At 41.5% G+C, this 18874-nt stretch overlaps 1 protein-coding gene across 4 annotated transcripts in view; it reads right to left on the minus strand.

Annotated features, from left to right (window-relative positions):
* The window catches only part of ASTN2 (astrotactin 2), an 895599-nt gene that overhangs the window by 138466 nt on the left and 738259 nt on the right, over window positions 1–18874 (minus strand). For all 4 annotated transcript variants that reach the window (XM_059925469.1, XM_059925467.1, XM_059925466.1 and 1 more), the window contains one exon: window positions 17770–17918. In XM_059925469.1, the coding sequence (XP_059781452.1) occupies window positions 17770–17918 (149 nt within the window). The remainder of the gene's footprint in view (window positions 1–17769; window positions 17919–18874) is intronic.

Below are 18874 nucleotides of genomic sequence, written 5' to 3' on the forward strand. Positions count from 1 at the left end.
CTTTCCATAGTGCCTACGAAGTTCTAATACGGAGCAGGTGCTTAACAAATGCTACCCCTCTTGCTTCATCCTCGCTCTCTTTATATTGGATAACTTTCTGCTTCTTCACTCATGGTGGTTTTAACTGCCTGGTTTCATGAGCTCTGATAATAGCATAATTTATATTTTCGGTGCTAGGGATATAGCATGGATTGAGACAGTCGAGGTCCTCACCCTTGTAAAGCTTACATTCAAGAGCAGGGGAATCAAAAATAAATGGGCAAAAACATAAATAAATGAGATTTCAGAAAATGATAAGCGATGTGAGAGCAGTAATACTGGGGGATGTGACAGGAGTGACAGAGGAGCAACCTTACATTTGGGTGGTCAGGGAGACCTCTAAGTGAAGATGACAATGGGATGAAGAAACCAATTGCTATGAAGGTGCTAACAATCCAAACAACTGGGGGCAGGAAATTCTAGGAAGAGGGAAGTAGATGTGAAGCTTGATGTGTCTGAGGATGAGAAAGAAGATGAGTGTTGACTTCTGCCCTTACACATTAGGTTAGTCATCAGCTTCCTAAAAGCCAACTCAAGAAGGGAAAGAGTTGAGTTGTATTGTTCTCTTTTCCAAATATAAAGGAAATATATATCAAGGATGGTTATATAAAGGAATTTATGTTCTTGCCTACAAGAATGTATGGCCTCTGTCTTTTCTGGCCTTTGAAAATGGTATGCTCCTTTCTTGGAGGTTTTCTGTCCGGACCTCAGACACCCCCAAAAGATGACTGCTGCCTGGGGTCTGAAATAATAAGTGAGTGAACCCAAATCCATAGGTATTGTGATCCAACTCTTTGGCACCTGTATGGTCAGTGTTGAGGGCAGTAATTATTCCAGGACTCTTGTTATGTCCTCTAGGTTTACAGAATTAAATCATGAACTTTGAATGACCTCAGTCAAGTCAATTCTCCTCTCCAAGTCTTATTCATCATCTGTAATGATTGAGTAAGAGGTGAAGGGTGGGTGGTGGACACTGGGTAGAGGTTTATCTGTGATCTCTTATGGTTCCTTCCAGATTTCCTGTGATTCTAAAAGGCTCTTTGGAATCATGGAGGGAATACTCCCAGGGAATTCTTATGTGTTGGAAAGCTCTCCTACATCACTGATGTCAGCTGTGCCTGAGGCTTTTAAATGGGTCAACAGTCTCCAAACACAAGCTGGAGAGAAACCTGGAAATTATGGATTAAAGGACAATTACAATAGGGCCCATAATAACTCCCTTAAAAGCCCATCTTCATTGTTGGTTAATAACCAAATTCCCTCTTTCCAGGGTACTCCACCCTCACCTTCTCCCACGGGGATGGGTGAGGCCGGATCAGGGCAGGCTAATTTAGTTCTTCCTGGGGAGTTTGGGGTCAGGTGAACACAACTCCTTGATCTCATCTCACATGGCTCCAGGGATGTACCCAGAATCTCTCCCTTGGGAGACAGGACAGGATGACTCAGGAAGAGGGAATTCAATCACAGGAAGTTTATGAAGAGTGGAAATGGGATTGGTGGCCAAATCCAAGCCCGGATATTCCTAAGGGCACATGGTATGGGAACCAATGCTGGGCTGGGGGCCAGGAGATCCTGCCTAGGTGCTAGCCTGAACTTACCAGGAGACTGAGAGGAAGTTCCTTGACTTCTGAAGTTCAGCTTCTTCATCTGAATTGAGGAGATTGGCTTAACTGATCTGTAAGGATCTTGTAAGTATGATATTTTAGGATTCTAGAAAGCTTATGATGCAGTGGGCTACTTCTGTGCCTCAGTTTCTGCTTTTGTGAAAATTAGAATAACAATAGTAACTTCATCATAGAATTATTTTGAAGATTAAATGAGTTTACCACAGCGTCTCTACTTCGTTCATTTAGTGTATTCCTTTAATGGTTACCCACTAGGCTTCTACTGCAAACCATACTCTGTACTAGGTGAGAATGAGCAAATGAATTCAGTGATCAACTACAGGGATACCTTCACAGAGCTAGAAGTCTTGTGGGGAACATAGTAAAATTCAAAAACTAAAGTAATTTTAATAAGACATTTCTGTTATGATTTGACAATCAGCTCAAACCCCATCCATGTATGGCAAATAGCAGGCAAAAACATTCCAAGAAGTGGCGAATACAAAACTCTCAAGGGAAGAGAGTTCTCTGTCCCTGGCCTAAGTTACAGATGACACATTCGAATATCCACAGGGGCAAAGCAGAGAACACAAATTAATGTAGCAGGTTGAATGTCAGACAACCTGGAAGAAGGGGATTATGGCAAACTAGAGTGTACATGCATTCTCTAAAGGAGGCAGCTCAACTCTCCTGTCTACTGCTGCCATGTGGGAATGTGAGCCCAAGATTAACAAAAACTACCCTTTTTCAGCAGAAGCCAGGAATCCAGATTTTTATGTAAAAATCTTGCAGATTTCAAATGATGACAACATACTCAAATATTAAAAAAGAACGCTATGTAGCCACTGGTTTGCTACCTAGTTTAAGGCAAATTATTTCAGATAAGTAGGAGCATTATGAATGTTTTCAAAGATGGTAAGAACAAAGGAAAGAGGATGAGTGATTATTGTATATCTTCGATGCACCAAGCATCTCACACACATCATATATCATTCCATTGGTTGCTCACAACGATACTGAGAAATATTCATGTTTAGTACTGATTTTTTTTTTTTTTCTTAGGAAAGTCACATATGGGGAATGTGTTTTGGGAAACACTGGTATAGACAGATAAGAATGGCAGCATGAGGAAGACTGAATATAGGGACAAGACTAGAAGCAGGGGAGCCTGGTGAGGAAGTTATATTGGAATTATCTAGAGTGGTCTTAGTGGGGAAGAAAACAAAGACAGAGTCGAGGCATAATGGAAAAGTAATTAACTAAGATTTTTTTCAAGTCAGTCAGTAATGTCTTAGAAGGAAAATCTACTTCTCTCCCACCTCCCCATGTCAGGTGGAAGATGGAGAGACCTTACAGGTGTACCCCTTTTCTTCCATTCTCTTTTCACCTTAGGGCTATCTCTTTGATGCCTCTTCTCAGTTCCATGTTGGCCATCTCTCCAGGTGGGCAACAGAAGCTGAGTCTTAGTCCTACGGACCGGGCCACCTGGTCTAACCCCTACTGCCACACAGAATCCTTTCTTAGGGCAATAAAGTTCTGTAGAAAAAGACCATTCAGCCATTCTTTTTGCTCCCCCAATCCAGGGGCTCCTTGCCTCTGGCTAGTATTACACTGCCAGTGAGAAAGAAATGTGGATTAAACAGTCAGGAGACCCAAATTCAATTCCTGACCCCGCTCTTCTTAGAAGTTTGACCTTCAACTATCAACTTCACAAGACTTATCTTCAACTCCCTCACCTGTAAATGGAGATAATAATCCCCCGCCACTTGGAAGGAATAATTTGCAGATAAAATAATTTGCGGATAAAATGAGATAATGGATTCAATTCATCTTCCATAGGGCAGCCAGGGTGATGAAACTTTCACTCTTTAGCATGCGTTAAACAACTCCCTGTAATTTCAACCCTGCTATAGTCTCTTCTCTTTTATTCCTGCCACTCAAAATTTAAACTTGAGCACACAACCCTTTTATACTTTAAGGTCACTGTACATGCTTTTCCCTCTACCTGGAATACTCTCTATCCTCATGTACCTCTCAACCTTCACTTCATCTCTTTCTTCCTGCTCACACTTCAGGTCCTTATTGGGTGCCTCCTATATGCCTGACATTTTACTAGGCACTGGGCTAGAGTCATGAAAAAGATGAACATAACTCCACTTCAGAGGAGCTAGTATTCTAGCGAGAAAGGAAAATGCTCAACCTTTCTTCCCCCCAAATCAAAATGCATTCGTCATAATTATAGTAAGTGCTACAAGAAGAATATTAAATGCTAAAAGTTCACATAATTAAAGAAAGGGCCAAATATAATCTGAAGATTCTGATAAGTGACATTTAAGCTGAGACCTGAGTGTATAGACCTAAGTGGGAAAGAAAATCAGTGCTATCAAGAGCAGACAGGAGACTGGAGAAGTAGGCAAGAACAGTTATTCATAACCTTAAAGGCCATGTCAACATTTTTTTTCCATTTAGTTAGAAGAGTAATGGAAAGCTCTTAAAGGGTATAAATTAGGAAAATGATACTTATAAATCAGATATTCATCAAATATTTATTGAGTGTTTATGATATGCCAGGCACTGTTCTAGGCACTGGATAGGATCCAAAGCTGCATTTTGAAGGGTAACTCTGGCTTTAGAATTGATAACTGAAAGGGATAAAAAGTGGCTAATATGAAGACTAATTAGAAAGTCATTGCAGGCTTCCCTGGTGGCGCAGTGGTTGAGAATCTGCCTGCCAATGCAGGGGACACGGGTTCCAGCCCTGGTCTGGGAAGATCCCACATGCCGCGGAGCAACTAGGCCCGTGAGCCACAACTACTGAGCCTGCGCATCTGGAGCCTGTGCTCCGCAACAAGAGAGGCCGCGATAGTGAGAGGCCCGCGCACTACGATGAAGAGTGGCCCCCGCTTGCCGCAACTGGAGAAAGCCCTCGCACAGAAACGAAGACCCAACACAGCCAAAAATGAATAAATAAATAAATAAATTTTAAAAAAAAGTCCCCATTCCTCTACCTTAAAAAAAAAAAAAAAAAAAAAGAAAGTCATTGCAAGAGATGATGGGTGGTTTAGACCATGCAATGAGAATAGAAACAAAGGAATAGATTCAAGAGATAATGTTGTATGTCAATTATATTTCAATAAAACTGGGGAAAAAAGATAATGGAGATCAAAGCAAAACAACTTGGTTGTAAATTGAATATGAGGATGAACTAGAGAAAAGAGTTAAACCTTGGGATTTTGCTTCGAGGAACTGAATTTATAGTGGTACCAGTTATAGAGAGAGTAAATGAGCACGTAGACAGGAGCACACTAGTGGGGAGATGCTAACAAGTTCAGTTTTGTATGTGTTGGGTTTGAATTGCTTGTGAGACATCAAGTTGCAGATGCTTCTAGTCAGCTGGATATGAACAGACAGTTCAGAACAATGAGGTGGAAACACAAATGTAAGAGCAGTGATTATACTGATCATAACTATGGGAGTGGATGTTAGCCCAGAGAGAGTTTAAATTGAAAAACGAAGATAAAAGACCAAGGTCTAAGCTGCTCTAGGATTTAAAGAGCAGATGGGGAGGACCCAGTCTGCAAGGGAGGCTGAGGTGGAGTCCGAGAGGCGGGTGTAAAACCAGGAGGGAGAGCATGGTGTCAAAGAAACCAAAAAAAGCAAAGGTTTCAGAAGAGAATGATGAATCCTGTAGAATGCTTGAAGACATCAAGTAAGTCTATGGCCCCCCAAAAAAAAAAAAAAAAGTCATTGGATGTAATGACATGGAGGTTACGGATGTTTGTGGAGAAAAATGTTTCAGTAAACTTGGAGGTAGCAGGAGACAGAGTGGAGGGAGTTAAGGAACCAGTGGAAAGTGAAGAAATGGAGTCAGCCACTGCAGACTCTACTTTCAAAAGTGTGTTTATAAAGAAGAGAAGTGAGATAGTTATGAGAGTGTAAGATGGAATGCTTTTTTTTTTAAAGAAAAACATATGAGCACATTTAAACAATGGTAAAAGTAATCTACTAAAGAAGGAGAGATTGGAAGCATAGAATATAGAGGGATAATTGATATGTCAAATTTCCTAGAAATTTAGTAGGGTACAGGAAACAGTGCAATAGAAGGATTAACTTTATAGAGGAAGAAGGGCACCTCCTACATTGCTACAGGAGGGAAGGGAAAGAATACGCAGAAAGAAGCATACAGATTTAAAATAGTTAAGGAGGGAAGTTTACCTACTCCCTATACTATTTTCTCTGAAAATGAGGACCCAAGATTATTTGCTGAGAGAGGGGTAAGAATAAGGTGCCATGAATTGAAGCCTGGTGAAAGAGAAAGTAAATTGATAGGAGAAGTCTAGTAGGATTGCCAGGTAGCATGAAGAGCCCGGTTGACATTGGTGACTGTTGATATATTTGTGCCAAATATTCTCAACTGTGTGCTTCTCACTAGCTGTTTGATGTATGTATTAGCAGAGGAGAGGATGGAGAGCTGCTGCGTGCATCCAGTGTAGGGGTTTGGCCAAGCAGGGCAACGGAAGAACAGAAAGGCAAGAGAGATCAGGAGGTGGTTGAGAACAGTGATTAAAATATGAGCCATGAACTCTACCATGGTGTCTCAGTCCTTCCGGGTTGCTACAACAAAATACCATAGATGGGTAGCTTATAAGCAACAGAAATGTATTTCTCACAGTTCTGGACGCTGGAAAGTCCAAGATCAAGACATCAATAGGCTTTGGGTCCACTTCCTATTAGATGGCCTTCTTCTCACTTTAACTTCACAAAGTAGAAGACTGAGGGATTTCTCTGGGGTGTCTTTTAAAAGGGCACTGATCCAATTCATGAAGATCTGCCCTCGTGACCTTATCACTGACCAAGTGCCCCACCTGTTAATACCATCACCTTGGGGGTTAGGCTTTCAACATATGAATTTTAGGGGGACATAAACATTCAGTCCATTTCACATGGATAGGGAGATGACTAAAAAATAGTTGGAACTGATAGACGGAGATAGAGCAGTGATACCTAGGAACAGGGAATCATGTTGAGTTAAAAGACAGATATGGTAGGGGTGAGAGATAAAAAACAAACAGGATAAAAGAGAGTGGGATATTGGAGCTAATGATTTTGATGGGACATCATCACATGAGGACAACTCCAGGGTGTGAACTAGGAGTGGGTGGCTGAGCTGGACCGGAAGAGAGTTCACTGGAGATGAGCAGGCTAAGGAAGTGAGAGACTGGGTGGTAGGGCTCGGAACCCAGGAGGACCTGAACACATCTACTGTGATGACAAGAGCATAGATGGAGAGAAAACTCAAAACCAGCAGCTTTGATACTTGGAGCATCAGTTCCAGTTGAAGCAAGAAGATGAAGGCTGGATTCTATTTAGCTTTATCTTTTGGGGAATGACTGCATTTCAGGGTCATAAGGAAGGACGGATTTAATCCTGACAAAGTCTTTGGATGGGAGGTAGGCACCTACCTACCATAATTCTTCCCTGGCCTAGAAGGAGGTTCTGGAGAGTACAGAGGGAAAGCTAGCTTTTCTTCTCTTGGCATCTATAATGGGCAGCTGCTACGAAGGTCAAGCATGGTGACAGGTGGCAGCAGGGAGAAAGGGAAACCTCAAGAGCAGTCTTTTCAGCCAGAGGGTGAGCTCCACGTGGGGAGGCTGATAGTCTTAAGTGAGGTTTGACCAGTATGATTAATTACTGGGACCAGAATTTTGAACAATTGCCTCACTTCCTCTGCATAGCCTTTACCGATGCCACTAGACTGAGTTAGAAACCTCTAATCTGTGCTCTTACAGTGTATGAACTGTTTCATCACCTACCATGCTTTAGGGTAATTTCTTGCTAAACTGTATTTATCTCCTAGTAGACTTATAAACTCCCCAAGGGCAGGATTCATGCCCTCCTTGCTCCTATTCCATGCCCAACACACCCTGCAGTGTCTGGACCACAGTAAGAGCTCCATACACATGAATGAAACAGACAAGCGTGCTTTGTGAACTGTTAAAAAAACAAAACAAAACAAAACCCTCGGTGATATAAAAGGCAGGTTGGGTGGCATGGGGGAATGGAGAGAATTAAGACCCTCCAAGTACCTTTTCCCTTTGGAGGCCCTTGACTTTAGAAACCTCTCACCCAAAGAGCAGCTGGAGTGACAGAAACATTTTCTGAGGACCTGAGATCAGTTCCAGATGTTTGCAGGCATGTCAGTTTGTACCTCACCCTGTAAAACATATTTCCTTCACCCCCCTCCACTCTAGCTGAGGGAGTGGGGCCCAGTCTCCAATGACATCACCTCCCTCAAGTTGGTCCAGGGCAGGCAGACAGCAGGCGGGTGAGGGCTCTTCTAGCTTCTCAGACAAAGAGTAGGGCTCAGCCATGGCCTGCACTGTTTGAGGAGCTATGAGTAATTTCCACGGAATTTCATAAACAGCTCCGATGTAATCACTCCATCACAGCCGCTGCTGCCACCATCCTCTCAGCTACTGGGGGATGTGAGACCTTGCTGTCCTTTGCTTTAAGTTATTCCCCACACAAACCCACCTCCATAACTGCTCCCCGTCACTTGAGAAGGTCATCGGTCTAAGGTCTAAGATGGGATGGTGTGTGTGCAGGGAGAGGGTGTGGGCGGTGTCCTTTCAGTCGCAGATTAGACTTAATGGAAACAGGGAGGGAGGGTTTAGAGAATTGCGTTGGGGATGGAGAGAGGTGTCTTCTGACCCTTCAGGATATTATTCTTAACCCAGATCTAGATGAATCTAGATGAGCAGCTCATGCCTAAGCAGCTCGAAGAGATAAAGACAGGAAAAGATAGACTGAGACATAGGCAGAAGGTGGCACGAAGTAAAAAAGGAAAAAGAGGAGACAGAGAGAAAGATGTCAAGAGGGACACACATAGAGGAAAAGAAGGAAGGGAGGAAGGAGAGAGCGAGGATAGAGAAAGGAAGACACAGAGATAAGAACTGAGAGTTGGCGGGAGGGGAGCCTGGTGCTGATAAGCTGGGGAGCAGCCCATCAGGCTCCCAAATGCCAGGACAGAAAGGGGCACTGACCGGCTCCAGATGTTGCTGCCTTTCGTGAGGAGATGTGGGGGATGGTAGAGAGGGCCCACTGCCTCGTGCGGGGTCCGACAGAGCCAGCTGGCCTTTCAGTCCTGAACCAAAACCCAAAGCGAAGCTGGGAATCCCATGGGGAGAGGGAGAAGTCTCTGATTTTTAAAAGGTTAAAAAATATTCCAGCAGCTGACCAAAGAAACTTCAGGGGAGTGTGGTAGGAGGTTATGACGTTGGGTGAGACCCTTCCACTTCTTGTCTTTCCTTTTCTGATCCTTGCAATGAGGGAGTTGGACTCACTGCTAAGGTCCTGCTACTCTAAAGTTTTGGGATTCTCAGAAGCTGGCATGTATGACAAAGAAGCAATGAGTCTGGAGAGCTACATTCTCTAGAAGAGCCCCCCAGCTGCCATCATATGTCTAGATACTCCATCCTGCCCAGACACACAGATACCCTGTATCCCCTAATTTCCATTTGCTTCTTGGTTTATTCTCAACAAGAACAAAGCACACCAGAGGTAATATCACTGGTGGAAAGATATTTGGACTTGGCAGGGAGAGCAGGTAAAGAAACCAGAGCCCCCATTCTAGCACTGACTCTCCCACTAGCTCATGTGTGTAACCTCGGGACAATCCCCCCTCCCGCCTTCCTCAGCCTTTTTCTCCGTAGGTCAAACATGGTATTTGGATTCATTAAATTTGCTTGTGCCTCACCCCGCCTTCTTATTCCCACCCCCCTGCATCTAGCCCTGCCCAAGAGGCTGAAACCCATGCCAATTTCTCTGATGAGGCCACGGGGGAGAACCAGACGTCTGTTTTTAATATCGATGACAGATTAGCGTGCGGGGAATTCAGCCACCCCCCCCAAAACAAGCCCTGTCTCTGCTCAAAACAACTGGAACAGGAGGCTAGTTATGCTTGGCTTTCCCAATAGAGTCCCAGGACCGACAGAGCAATGGCTTCTCCGAAGGAAACAAAGAGGGCGCCAAACCCAGGGGTGGGGGACAGGAGAAGGAGACAGGGAGGGAGAGTACGCATTTCAACAGCTAGTTCAAAAGGGTGTTGAACAGATGGCAGTCATAAAGCATGTGTGTGTGAGAGAGAGAGAATGTGTGTATGCATGTATATCTGTGCACACGCATGCGTGAGCTTGTGAATAAATAAACAATTACAGCACTGCACTCGGCTGCCAGCAAAAATCCAGAGATCAAAGAAAAAGCCCTCATTTCCTTATTCTGGCCTCACCTGGCCAAATGTGTGAGCAATCCTAACTCTCTAACAAAACAAGTCTTAAACCTTATTTTATTGTTTGTTTTCTTCCTAACATTGAATTTTCCTTTTTCTTTTTTTAATTCATGGAAATTAGAAGCAACTAGCATTTATCAGTACTTACCATGTCTCAAGAACTGTGCTACATTTGACTCTCAAAGTAGCTAATGAAATAAGTGTTATTTTCCCCATTCCACAGACAGGGAAACTGAGACCCAGAAAGGATGTCGACTGGCCCTAGATTTCTCATGGAGAAGTGGTAGAAACTGAAAGCAGAAGCCAGGTTTTTTTTGGGAAAAAAAAAAATAGCCCACGCTCCTTAATTTGGCTGGTAACCTCTAAGATAAAGTTCAGTCAAGTTGACTGAAATTTTCAAATTTGGTCCAAGTTTACTTTTGAGATTGTTGAGACGTAATAAAAGTGGCAAGGAGGCAAAGAGATGAGGTTTCTGCTTCAGATATCCACTGCCAATCATCTACAGCATCAATTAATCATAACACATTTTAGAAGGCTTACTATGTACTCAGCTAGTCTCTAGAACTACGTAAGACCTCATAAGGCCACACAGTACTCAAAGAATTAACATCAGAGTTGAAAAGTTAAAACATATATATGCCTACCCACATATAATTCAATTCAGTGAACACTGAACGTCTATGTACGTCAGGCACTGTGGAAGGATACCAAATTATAAAGACATAAGAGTCATTATCCTGCTTCTTTAAAGACAATTGTCCACTGAAAAATTCAAGAATTGGATGGTGGAGAGAATTAAAGTCAAGTAGCACAAGAAAGAATTAGAAGAACCTGTAAAGATGGTGGCAGATATGTCATTATCTTCAAACTTCTGAATGGCAGCAGGAAGAAGAAGGGGTAATATCTCTGTGGGGTGTCCCCAGACCATGTAACTAAAAAGAAGTTTTATCTCTATCAAAAAAAAGGAACTCTTGGATCAGAACACTGGTTCCTAGACAATCAGAAGGAAGAATCTTGGATTTCCATTTCTGGACTAGATGGAGAAACAGAGACTAGATTTATTTACCCTACTACCTGAAACATTAAGGATTTTTTAAAAAGAAAATAACATAAAACAAGTTTTCAAACTGGAAATCTGGCAACAGAGGACAGAGATCTTGAAATATGGAAAACAAATTCTGTGAGCCCTAAAATTTCTGCAGCTTCCTGCCTTTAGAGAGTTTCTAGGTCACTGCAGGGAGATGCCTGGAAGATTCCCTAAATTGAGAAGGCAGAGTTCTTAGTCCAGGGAGATGAAAGTGACTAGAGTTTATAGGATAGAGTAATGGAGAGGAGAGAGCTGTACAGAGAGAAAATTGAAGAGATCTGTGTAGGGTCCCCTTTCAATACTCAGCAAAGTACTGGTTAATGGATGTATGTAAGGAGCCTACCAATCCAAGAGGATTAGACAGAACAATGCCCATTGCTCATACAGGGGCCAGAAATAGTGCCTATTCCTCCCAGTCACACTGGAAAATCTCATAATTCATGGGTCATTGTGTAGAACACACTGAAGGGTCTTGCCTCAGTAGTAGGGAATAATTAGCCCTAGACTAAACACTGCTCTGGTTCCATCTAACAAATCTTAAAAGTAAGACCCAAAAGAATCAAACTGTCTCCAAATAACTTAACTGTGGCCCAGAATAGAGTTCAAAAATATTTATAGGAATACAAAAGTATCCAGAACCCAACAAGGCAAATATCACAATGTCTGGCATTTAATCAAAAATTACCTGGCATGCAAAGAAGAAGGAAATTCAACACATAATGAGGAGAGAAATCAATCCATTTAAACTGACCCAGAACTGATACAGATGTTAGAATTAGGAAACAAGGACATCAAAACCATTATTATAACTCTATTCCATACTCAAAAATGTTATGACTATATATGCCATATACTAGCCAGATCAAATTGAACTTCCTGGGACTTCCTTGGTGGCACAGTGGTTAAGAATCCACCTGCGAATGCAGGGGACACGGGTTTGAGCCCTGGTCCGGGAAGATCCCACATGCTGTGAGGAGCAACTAAGCCCGTGCACCACAACTACTGAGCCTGAGCTCTAGAGCCCACGAGTCACAAGTACTTTAGCCCACGTGCCACAATTACTAAAGCCCGTGCGCTCAGAGCCTGTGCTCCGCAACAAGAGAAGCCACTGCAATGAGAAGCCTGCTCACCACAATGAAGAGTAGCCCCCGCTCAATGCAACTAGAGAAAGCCCACGTGCAGCAATGAAGGCCCAATGCAGCCAAAAATAAATTAATTAATTAATTTAAAATAAATGTTTAAAAAAACAAATTGAACCTCCTAAGATGAAAATTACAATGTCTAGACTTCCCTGGTGGTGCAGTGGTTAAGAATCCTCCTGCCAATGTGCCAATGCAGGACAGAGTTTTGATCCCTGGTCCAGGAAGATCCCAAATGCCCCGGAGCAACTAAGCCCATGTGCCACAACTACTGAGCCTCTGCTCTAGAGCCCGCGAGCCACAACTACTGAGCCCACGTGACACAACTACTGAAGCCCACGCTCCTAGACCCCATGCTCCACAACAAGAGAAGCCACCACAATGAGAAGCCCGCGCACCGCAACAAAGAGTAGCCCCTATTCGACACAACTAGAAAAAGCCCACACACAGCAATAAAGACCCAAAGCAACCAAAAATAAATAAATAAATAGAAAATTACAATGTCTGAGTTAAAAAAAAATCACTGCATAGATTAACAGTAGATTAGATATTGCAGAAGGCAATGAAGACATAGCACTAGAAACTATCCCAAAGGAAACAAGCAAAAAGAAATAATTTTAAAAAATGAAAAGAGCATCAGTGAGATAAAGAACAATTTCAAGTGGCTGAATACACATATTTTTAGAGTCACTGAAGGAGAAAAAGATGGAGAGAGAGAAAAATAATGGCCCCCAATTTTCTAGATGGGCTAAAATGGTAAACCCATAGATCCAAGAAGCTTAATAAACCTCAAACACAATAAATTGCTAATGTAAGCAAGACACAGGAGCAACATCTTTAAATTATGAAAAGAAAAATATGCCGATCTAGAATACTGTACCCAGCCATAATAGCTTACAAAAGCAAAAGCAGAAAGAATTCATCATTAACAAACCTGAACTATAAGAAATAATAAAATATATCCTTCAGGCAGAAAGATAATGAAATCAGATGAAAATATGGATGTATGTAAAAGAATGAAGAACACCAAAAATGTAAGTACATGAGTAAACAATAAAACTATTAATTAAATATACTTAAAGGATAATTACTCTTTTAGGAAAATAACAATGAATTATGAAACTTATGTATATGAGTAAAATGTATGACAATATAGCATAAAGACTTGGAGGAAAGAAATAAAAGTATACTATATAAGGTTCTTTTACTGCATATGAAGTGTTATAATGGCACTTGAGGGCACACTGTGATATGTTAAATATGAATATATAAACCCTAAAGTAATCACTAAACAAAAGAGAGTTATAATAAATCAACAAAAGAAATAAAATGGAATAATTAATACACTCAATCTAAAAGAAGATAGAAAAAGAGAAGGAAACAAAGAAAAGTGGAACAATAGAAAACAAACAGCACAATGATAAACTTAAACCTAACCACAACAATATCATATTAAACATAAATGGTCTAAACACCCCAAGGTAAAGATAACAATGTCAGCTTGGATTAGGAAAAAAAAAAAAGAAGAAAAAGAAAAGAATAAAGACCTAAATGCATGCTGTCTACAAGAAACCCATATTAAATATAAAGGCACAAGTATGGGCTTCCCTGGTGGCGCAGTGGTTGAGAATCTGCCTGTCAATGCAGGGGACACGGATTCGAGCCCTGGTCTGGGAAGATCCCACATGCCGCGGAGCAACTGGGCCCATGAGCCACAATTACTGAGCCTGCGCGTCTGGAGCCTGTGCTCCGCAATAACAGAGGCCGCGAGAGTGAGAGGCCCGCGCACTGCGATGAAGAGTGGGGCCCCCGCTTGCCACAACTAGAGAAAGCCCTTGCACAGAAACGAAGACCCAACACAGCCATTAAAAAAAAAAAAAAAAAAAAAAGGCACAAGTAATATAAGAGTAAAAAAATAAAAAATGGTAAATCATTCTAACACTAATCAGAAGAAAGCTGAGAAAGTTATATTAATATCAGAAAAAAGTAGATTTTGGAGCAAAAAATGTAACATGGATACAGACAACCATTTCACAATGATAAAGGGACTGATTCATCAAGAGGATATAAAAATTATAAATGTTTATTCATTTAATAACAGAGCTTCAAAACGCATAAAGTAAAAACTGATAGAACTATAAGGAGAAACAGATATATCCACAATCATCATCAGAGGTTTCAGTACCATTCTTTCAAGTATTGATACAACAAGAAGACAGAAAATCAGAAAGGATTTAGAAGACTTGAACAACACAATCAACCAATTTGATCTAACTAGCATTCATAGAAAAACTCATCCATAAATAGAAGAAAATACATGATTTTAAACTGGACACTGAAAACAATGATAGACCATATCCTGTGCCATAAAACCAGTCTTAATAAATTTAAAATGATCCAGCAACCCCACTCCTGGGCATATATCCAGAGAAAATCATAATTCAAGGAGATACATGCACCTCAATGTTCATTGCAGCACTGTTTACAATAGCCAAGACATGGAAGCAATCTAAATGTCCATCGACTGAGGAATGGATAAAGAAGATGTGGTACATATATACAATGGAATATTACTCAGCCATTAAAAAGAATGAAATAATGCATTTGCAGCAACATGAATGGACCTGGAGATTATCATACTAAGTGAAGTAAGTCAGACAGAGAAAGACAAATATCATATGATATCACTTATATGTGGAATCTAAAAAAAAAAATTATACAAGTGAACTTATTTACAAAACAGAAACAGATTCACAGAGTTAGAGAACAAACTTAGGGTTATGGGGGAAGGGTCAGGCGGAGGGATAGATTAGGAGTTTGGAATTGACATATACACACTGCTATATTTAAAATAGATAATAGGCCCTACTGTACAGCACAGGGAACCCTGCTCAATATTCTGTAATAACCTAAATGGAAAAAGAACTTGAAAATATGTATAACTGAATCACTTTGCTGTACACCTGAAACTAACACAACTTTGTTAATCAACTATACTCCAATATAAAATAAAAATTTTAAAAAATAAAATGATTAAAGCCATAAAAAGTGTATACTCTGATATAGTGGAATCAAATTAAAATTCAATGACAGAAAGTTATCTGAAAAATCCCCAAATATTTGGAAATTAAGTAACATGCATCTAAAGAATCCATGGGTCAAAGAAGAAAACAAAAGGGAAATTAAAAGATATTTTGAACTGAATGAAAATGAAAACACAATTTATCAAAAATCTGTGGTAAGCCACTAAAGCAGTAATTAGGGAAAATACTTGTCTTACAAGAAAAATCTCAAATCAACAACTTCAGCTACCACATTAAAAATCTAAAAAAAAGAGGAACAAACTAAACCTAAAATAAGCCAAAGAAAAGAAATAACAAAGGTCAGAGTAGAAATCAATGAAATGGAAAATAGCAAAAATAGGTGAAATCAAAGCGGATTCTTTGAGAAGATAAATAAATTACACAACCTTCTTTCCAGATTGATCAGAAAAAAAGAGAGAGATGACAGAAATTACCGATATCAAGAATGAGAATATCACTATAAATTCCATAAATATTAAAAAAATAATAACAGAATATCACAATTTTTTGCCAGTAAATTTTATAACTTACACGAAATGGATAAATTCTTTGAAATACACAAGGTACCAAAATCACTTAAGAAGAAATTCATAACCTGAATAGCCCTACATCTATCAGGGAATTAAGTTAGTAATTAAAACCTTCTTACAAGAAAAGCTCCAAGCCCAGATTATTTCACTTGTGAATTCTACCAAACAATTTTTTTAAAATACATTACTAATTCTACCCAAACTCTTTCAGAAAACTAAAAAGGAGAAAATGTTTTGCAATTTATTTTGAGAGGCCAGAATTATCCTGACCGCAAAACAGACACAAGCATTACCAGAAAACTACTGATCAACATACCTGACAAATAAGGATGCAAAAATCTAAACAAAATTTTGACACAATAAATCCAACAATATATAAAAAAAAGATAGTGCATCATGACCATGTGGGATTAATTTATTCCAGGAATACAAGGTGTTTTTTTTTAATCCTTTGAAAACGCATCAATATAATTTACCGTATTAACAAACTAAGAAACATAAACTATGATCGTTTCAATGGACACAGAGAATTCAACATTCATAATAAATAAAGATACAAGCACTGTGCTGGGAGTAGGACAGACTGGCTGTGGAACTTTGGGAAGGTCACAGACCTCTCTGGGATTCACTACTTGAGCTATAAAAATGCGCCTGGTAATCATTCAGAGACTAATGTTAGCAACGTGGCGGCATAAGAATTTTCAGCACTTGTCTCTCCCCCACCCCCCAACGCCCCCATCACCCCTCTAACAACCTCCATCAAAAAATCAATTTGAACCAATCCGAGTAATGGCATCGTGGGGACAACTTGAACCGAAAAATCAATTTGAACAGCTGTCCGTGCACAGAAATACTTCACAAGAACTAAGGTTTCTAGGTGAGGGATCATTGCACCTGGGTGAAGCACAAAAATAAGAAAAGATGCTTCGAGGAGGTTAGGAAAGATAGATTCTCATTACTCTTACAACCTCTCCCCCAAGCCTGAGCAGCCCAGTGCAGAGAGAGAAACCATCCCTGTGGAAGGAAAGAGAAAAGTGAGACCAACTTCACTTTGCACTCCAGAGCCAGCTCCCATGGCTGTAGGTGGCTCCCAGAAGACCTCTGTGTGAATCCAGGACTCTGGCTCATCCCAGCAACTGCTGTCTCCAGGGGCCCCAGCAGCTTCCATGGCACCAGGCTCCCAGTGGGCTCCCACGAACCCAGGTCTCCAAGCCACCCTGGCACCTGCCAGCTCCGAAGGCCCCCAGGTGATCTACCCTTGAACCCGGGTTTCCGGCTGGGCCCAGCACTAGGCCAACTACCACAAGCTCACGCTTTTGACCCACCCTGGAACCAGGCTGGCTCCCAGGCTCCTGACACTCCAGCACTCCAGGCCTGCCCTCATGGCCCAGCCTCAAGGCCAGCTCCCACAGACCCAGGCTCCCTGCCTGCCCTAAGCCAGACCAGCCCTGCAGACCCACCTCCAGGATGTCACAGCCTCCTGTATACTCTTTAAGTATACTTAAAGCACTCCTTAAGATCCACTTTCCGCATCTTCTCCTGCATGTCTGAATAATTTCCAAATCCTCTTCCCCAGCATGAAAGACAACTATCTCAGTACATCTCACTAGAAAAGGCAATTCCTTGAATTTCTTTATCGCAGTCCCAGAGATAATATATTTACAGATCAAGGTCTTCAAAAATGTAACCTGTAGGCCTTCCCAAGTAGAAACGGTCAAATCCTTTTCTGAATTAACTAACACTTTAATATATGACTTTGTGGATCCAACTTAGAGAATCAGAAATTCCCTACAAGTACAATTTGCTACCTTCCCCTGCAGAAAATCATACCAAAAAGCACACAGGTGTGGGAACTAGGTAACAAACACCGAACAGTGAAACTTCCCAATGCCTTCCCAGTTCAGAGGACACCAAGTCTCCAAAGGTATTTAGAAAATCCCAGTTTCCCTCCTCTGTCATACCATCTCAACGAAAGAGGAAGTCTTGAACTTTCTACTTACCCGTGTAGAGTTCCGTATCTGTGTATTCATCCACTTTCTTGTGCTGCAGAATATAATCAGAGACCTTGGTCCCAATAGCTGGCTGAACATCTACCCACTCCAAGGAGACCACGGTGCTGGAGGGCTCTACTGCTGGGGAAAGCCGCAGCCTAGGGGGGTGACAGGGAAGGTTGTTTGTTTGCCAGCCAGTACTGTCTGGGCCCCAAGAGTTTGCACAGGTCAAGATTAAAAGCACAGGATTCAGTCTGGCTTCAACCCGCCACCATACCCCTTGTGTAGACTTAGGCAATTAATTACACCTCTTTCAGCCTCCGTTTCCTTGTTCATAATGGGGATAAGAAAGAGCCACCTTTTGGATCAATGTGGAATCCAGTAAATTAATCCAAGTACACAGTATGTGCTCACAGCAAGTTGATTAGCTTTCCATTTGTTTAAACTATATTCTCAATGATGCTTCGCTGTCAATTAAACTGGCAGTGCCTTCAAACACAGTCATCTGCCAACCTCTCTGCCATTCTCTTCAATCCCCCAGTATATCAGTCAACGCTTTAATATCCTTAAATCAATACTTCCTCACAGAGGGCAGCGATCCTGGGGAATCCTTTTACAAAGCAAGAAATAACGGAATGTTTGAAGGTGAGAACTGGGAGGGTCCTTTGAGAGAGGAGGTGCAATCCCCTCATTTCATAGAAGGTGAAAGCAAAGCCCAGAAAAGGGGATGATCTGCACAAAGTCACACAGCAAGTTGGGGACAGAACCATGATGGTGACTTTGCTTGTGCCCAGCCCAGATGCCTTCTCTCTTTCCACTATACCCACTAACTCTGCAATGACTATCTTACAATGGATCCTCAGTATTGGCTCCTGCCCAGATCTCTTCTGCTCCTCACACCACTCTCCCTCTTAATCACACTGCCCCAATCAAGATGACCTTCCTTTACTTCCTCAAGTGGTGAGTTTCCTGAGTCAGGGCTTTCCCATGGGCTCTGTCTTTTTCCTGAAACACGTCTGTTGCCATTTGCTGCCTGGCAAACTCTGACTCTAATTCAGGTCTTCTCAGAGAGGCTTCCCAGACTATCTCCCTCTCCTCCAACTAAAGCATCCCC

Source organism: Balaenoptera ricei, chromosome 6 (genome assembly GCF_028023285.1).
Source record: "Balaenoptera ricei isolate mBalRic1 chromosome 6, mBalRic1.hap2, whole genome shotgun sequence".
Classification (NCBI taxonomy): domain Eukaryota; kingdom Metazoa; phylum Chordata; class Mammalia; order Artiodactyla; family Balaenopteridae; genus Balaenoptera; species Balaenoptera ricei.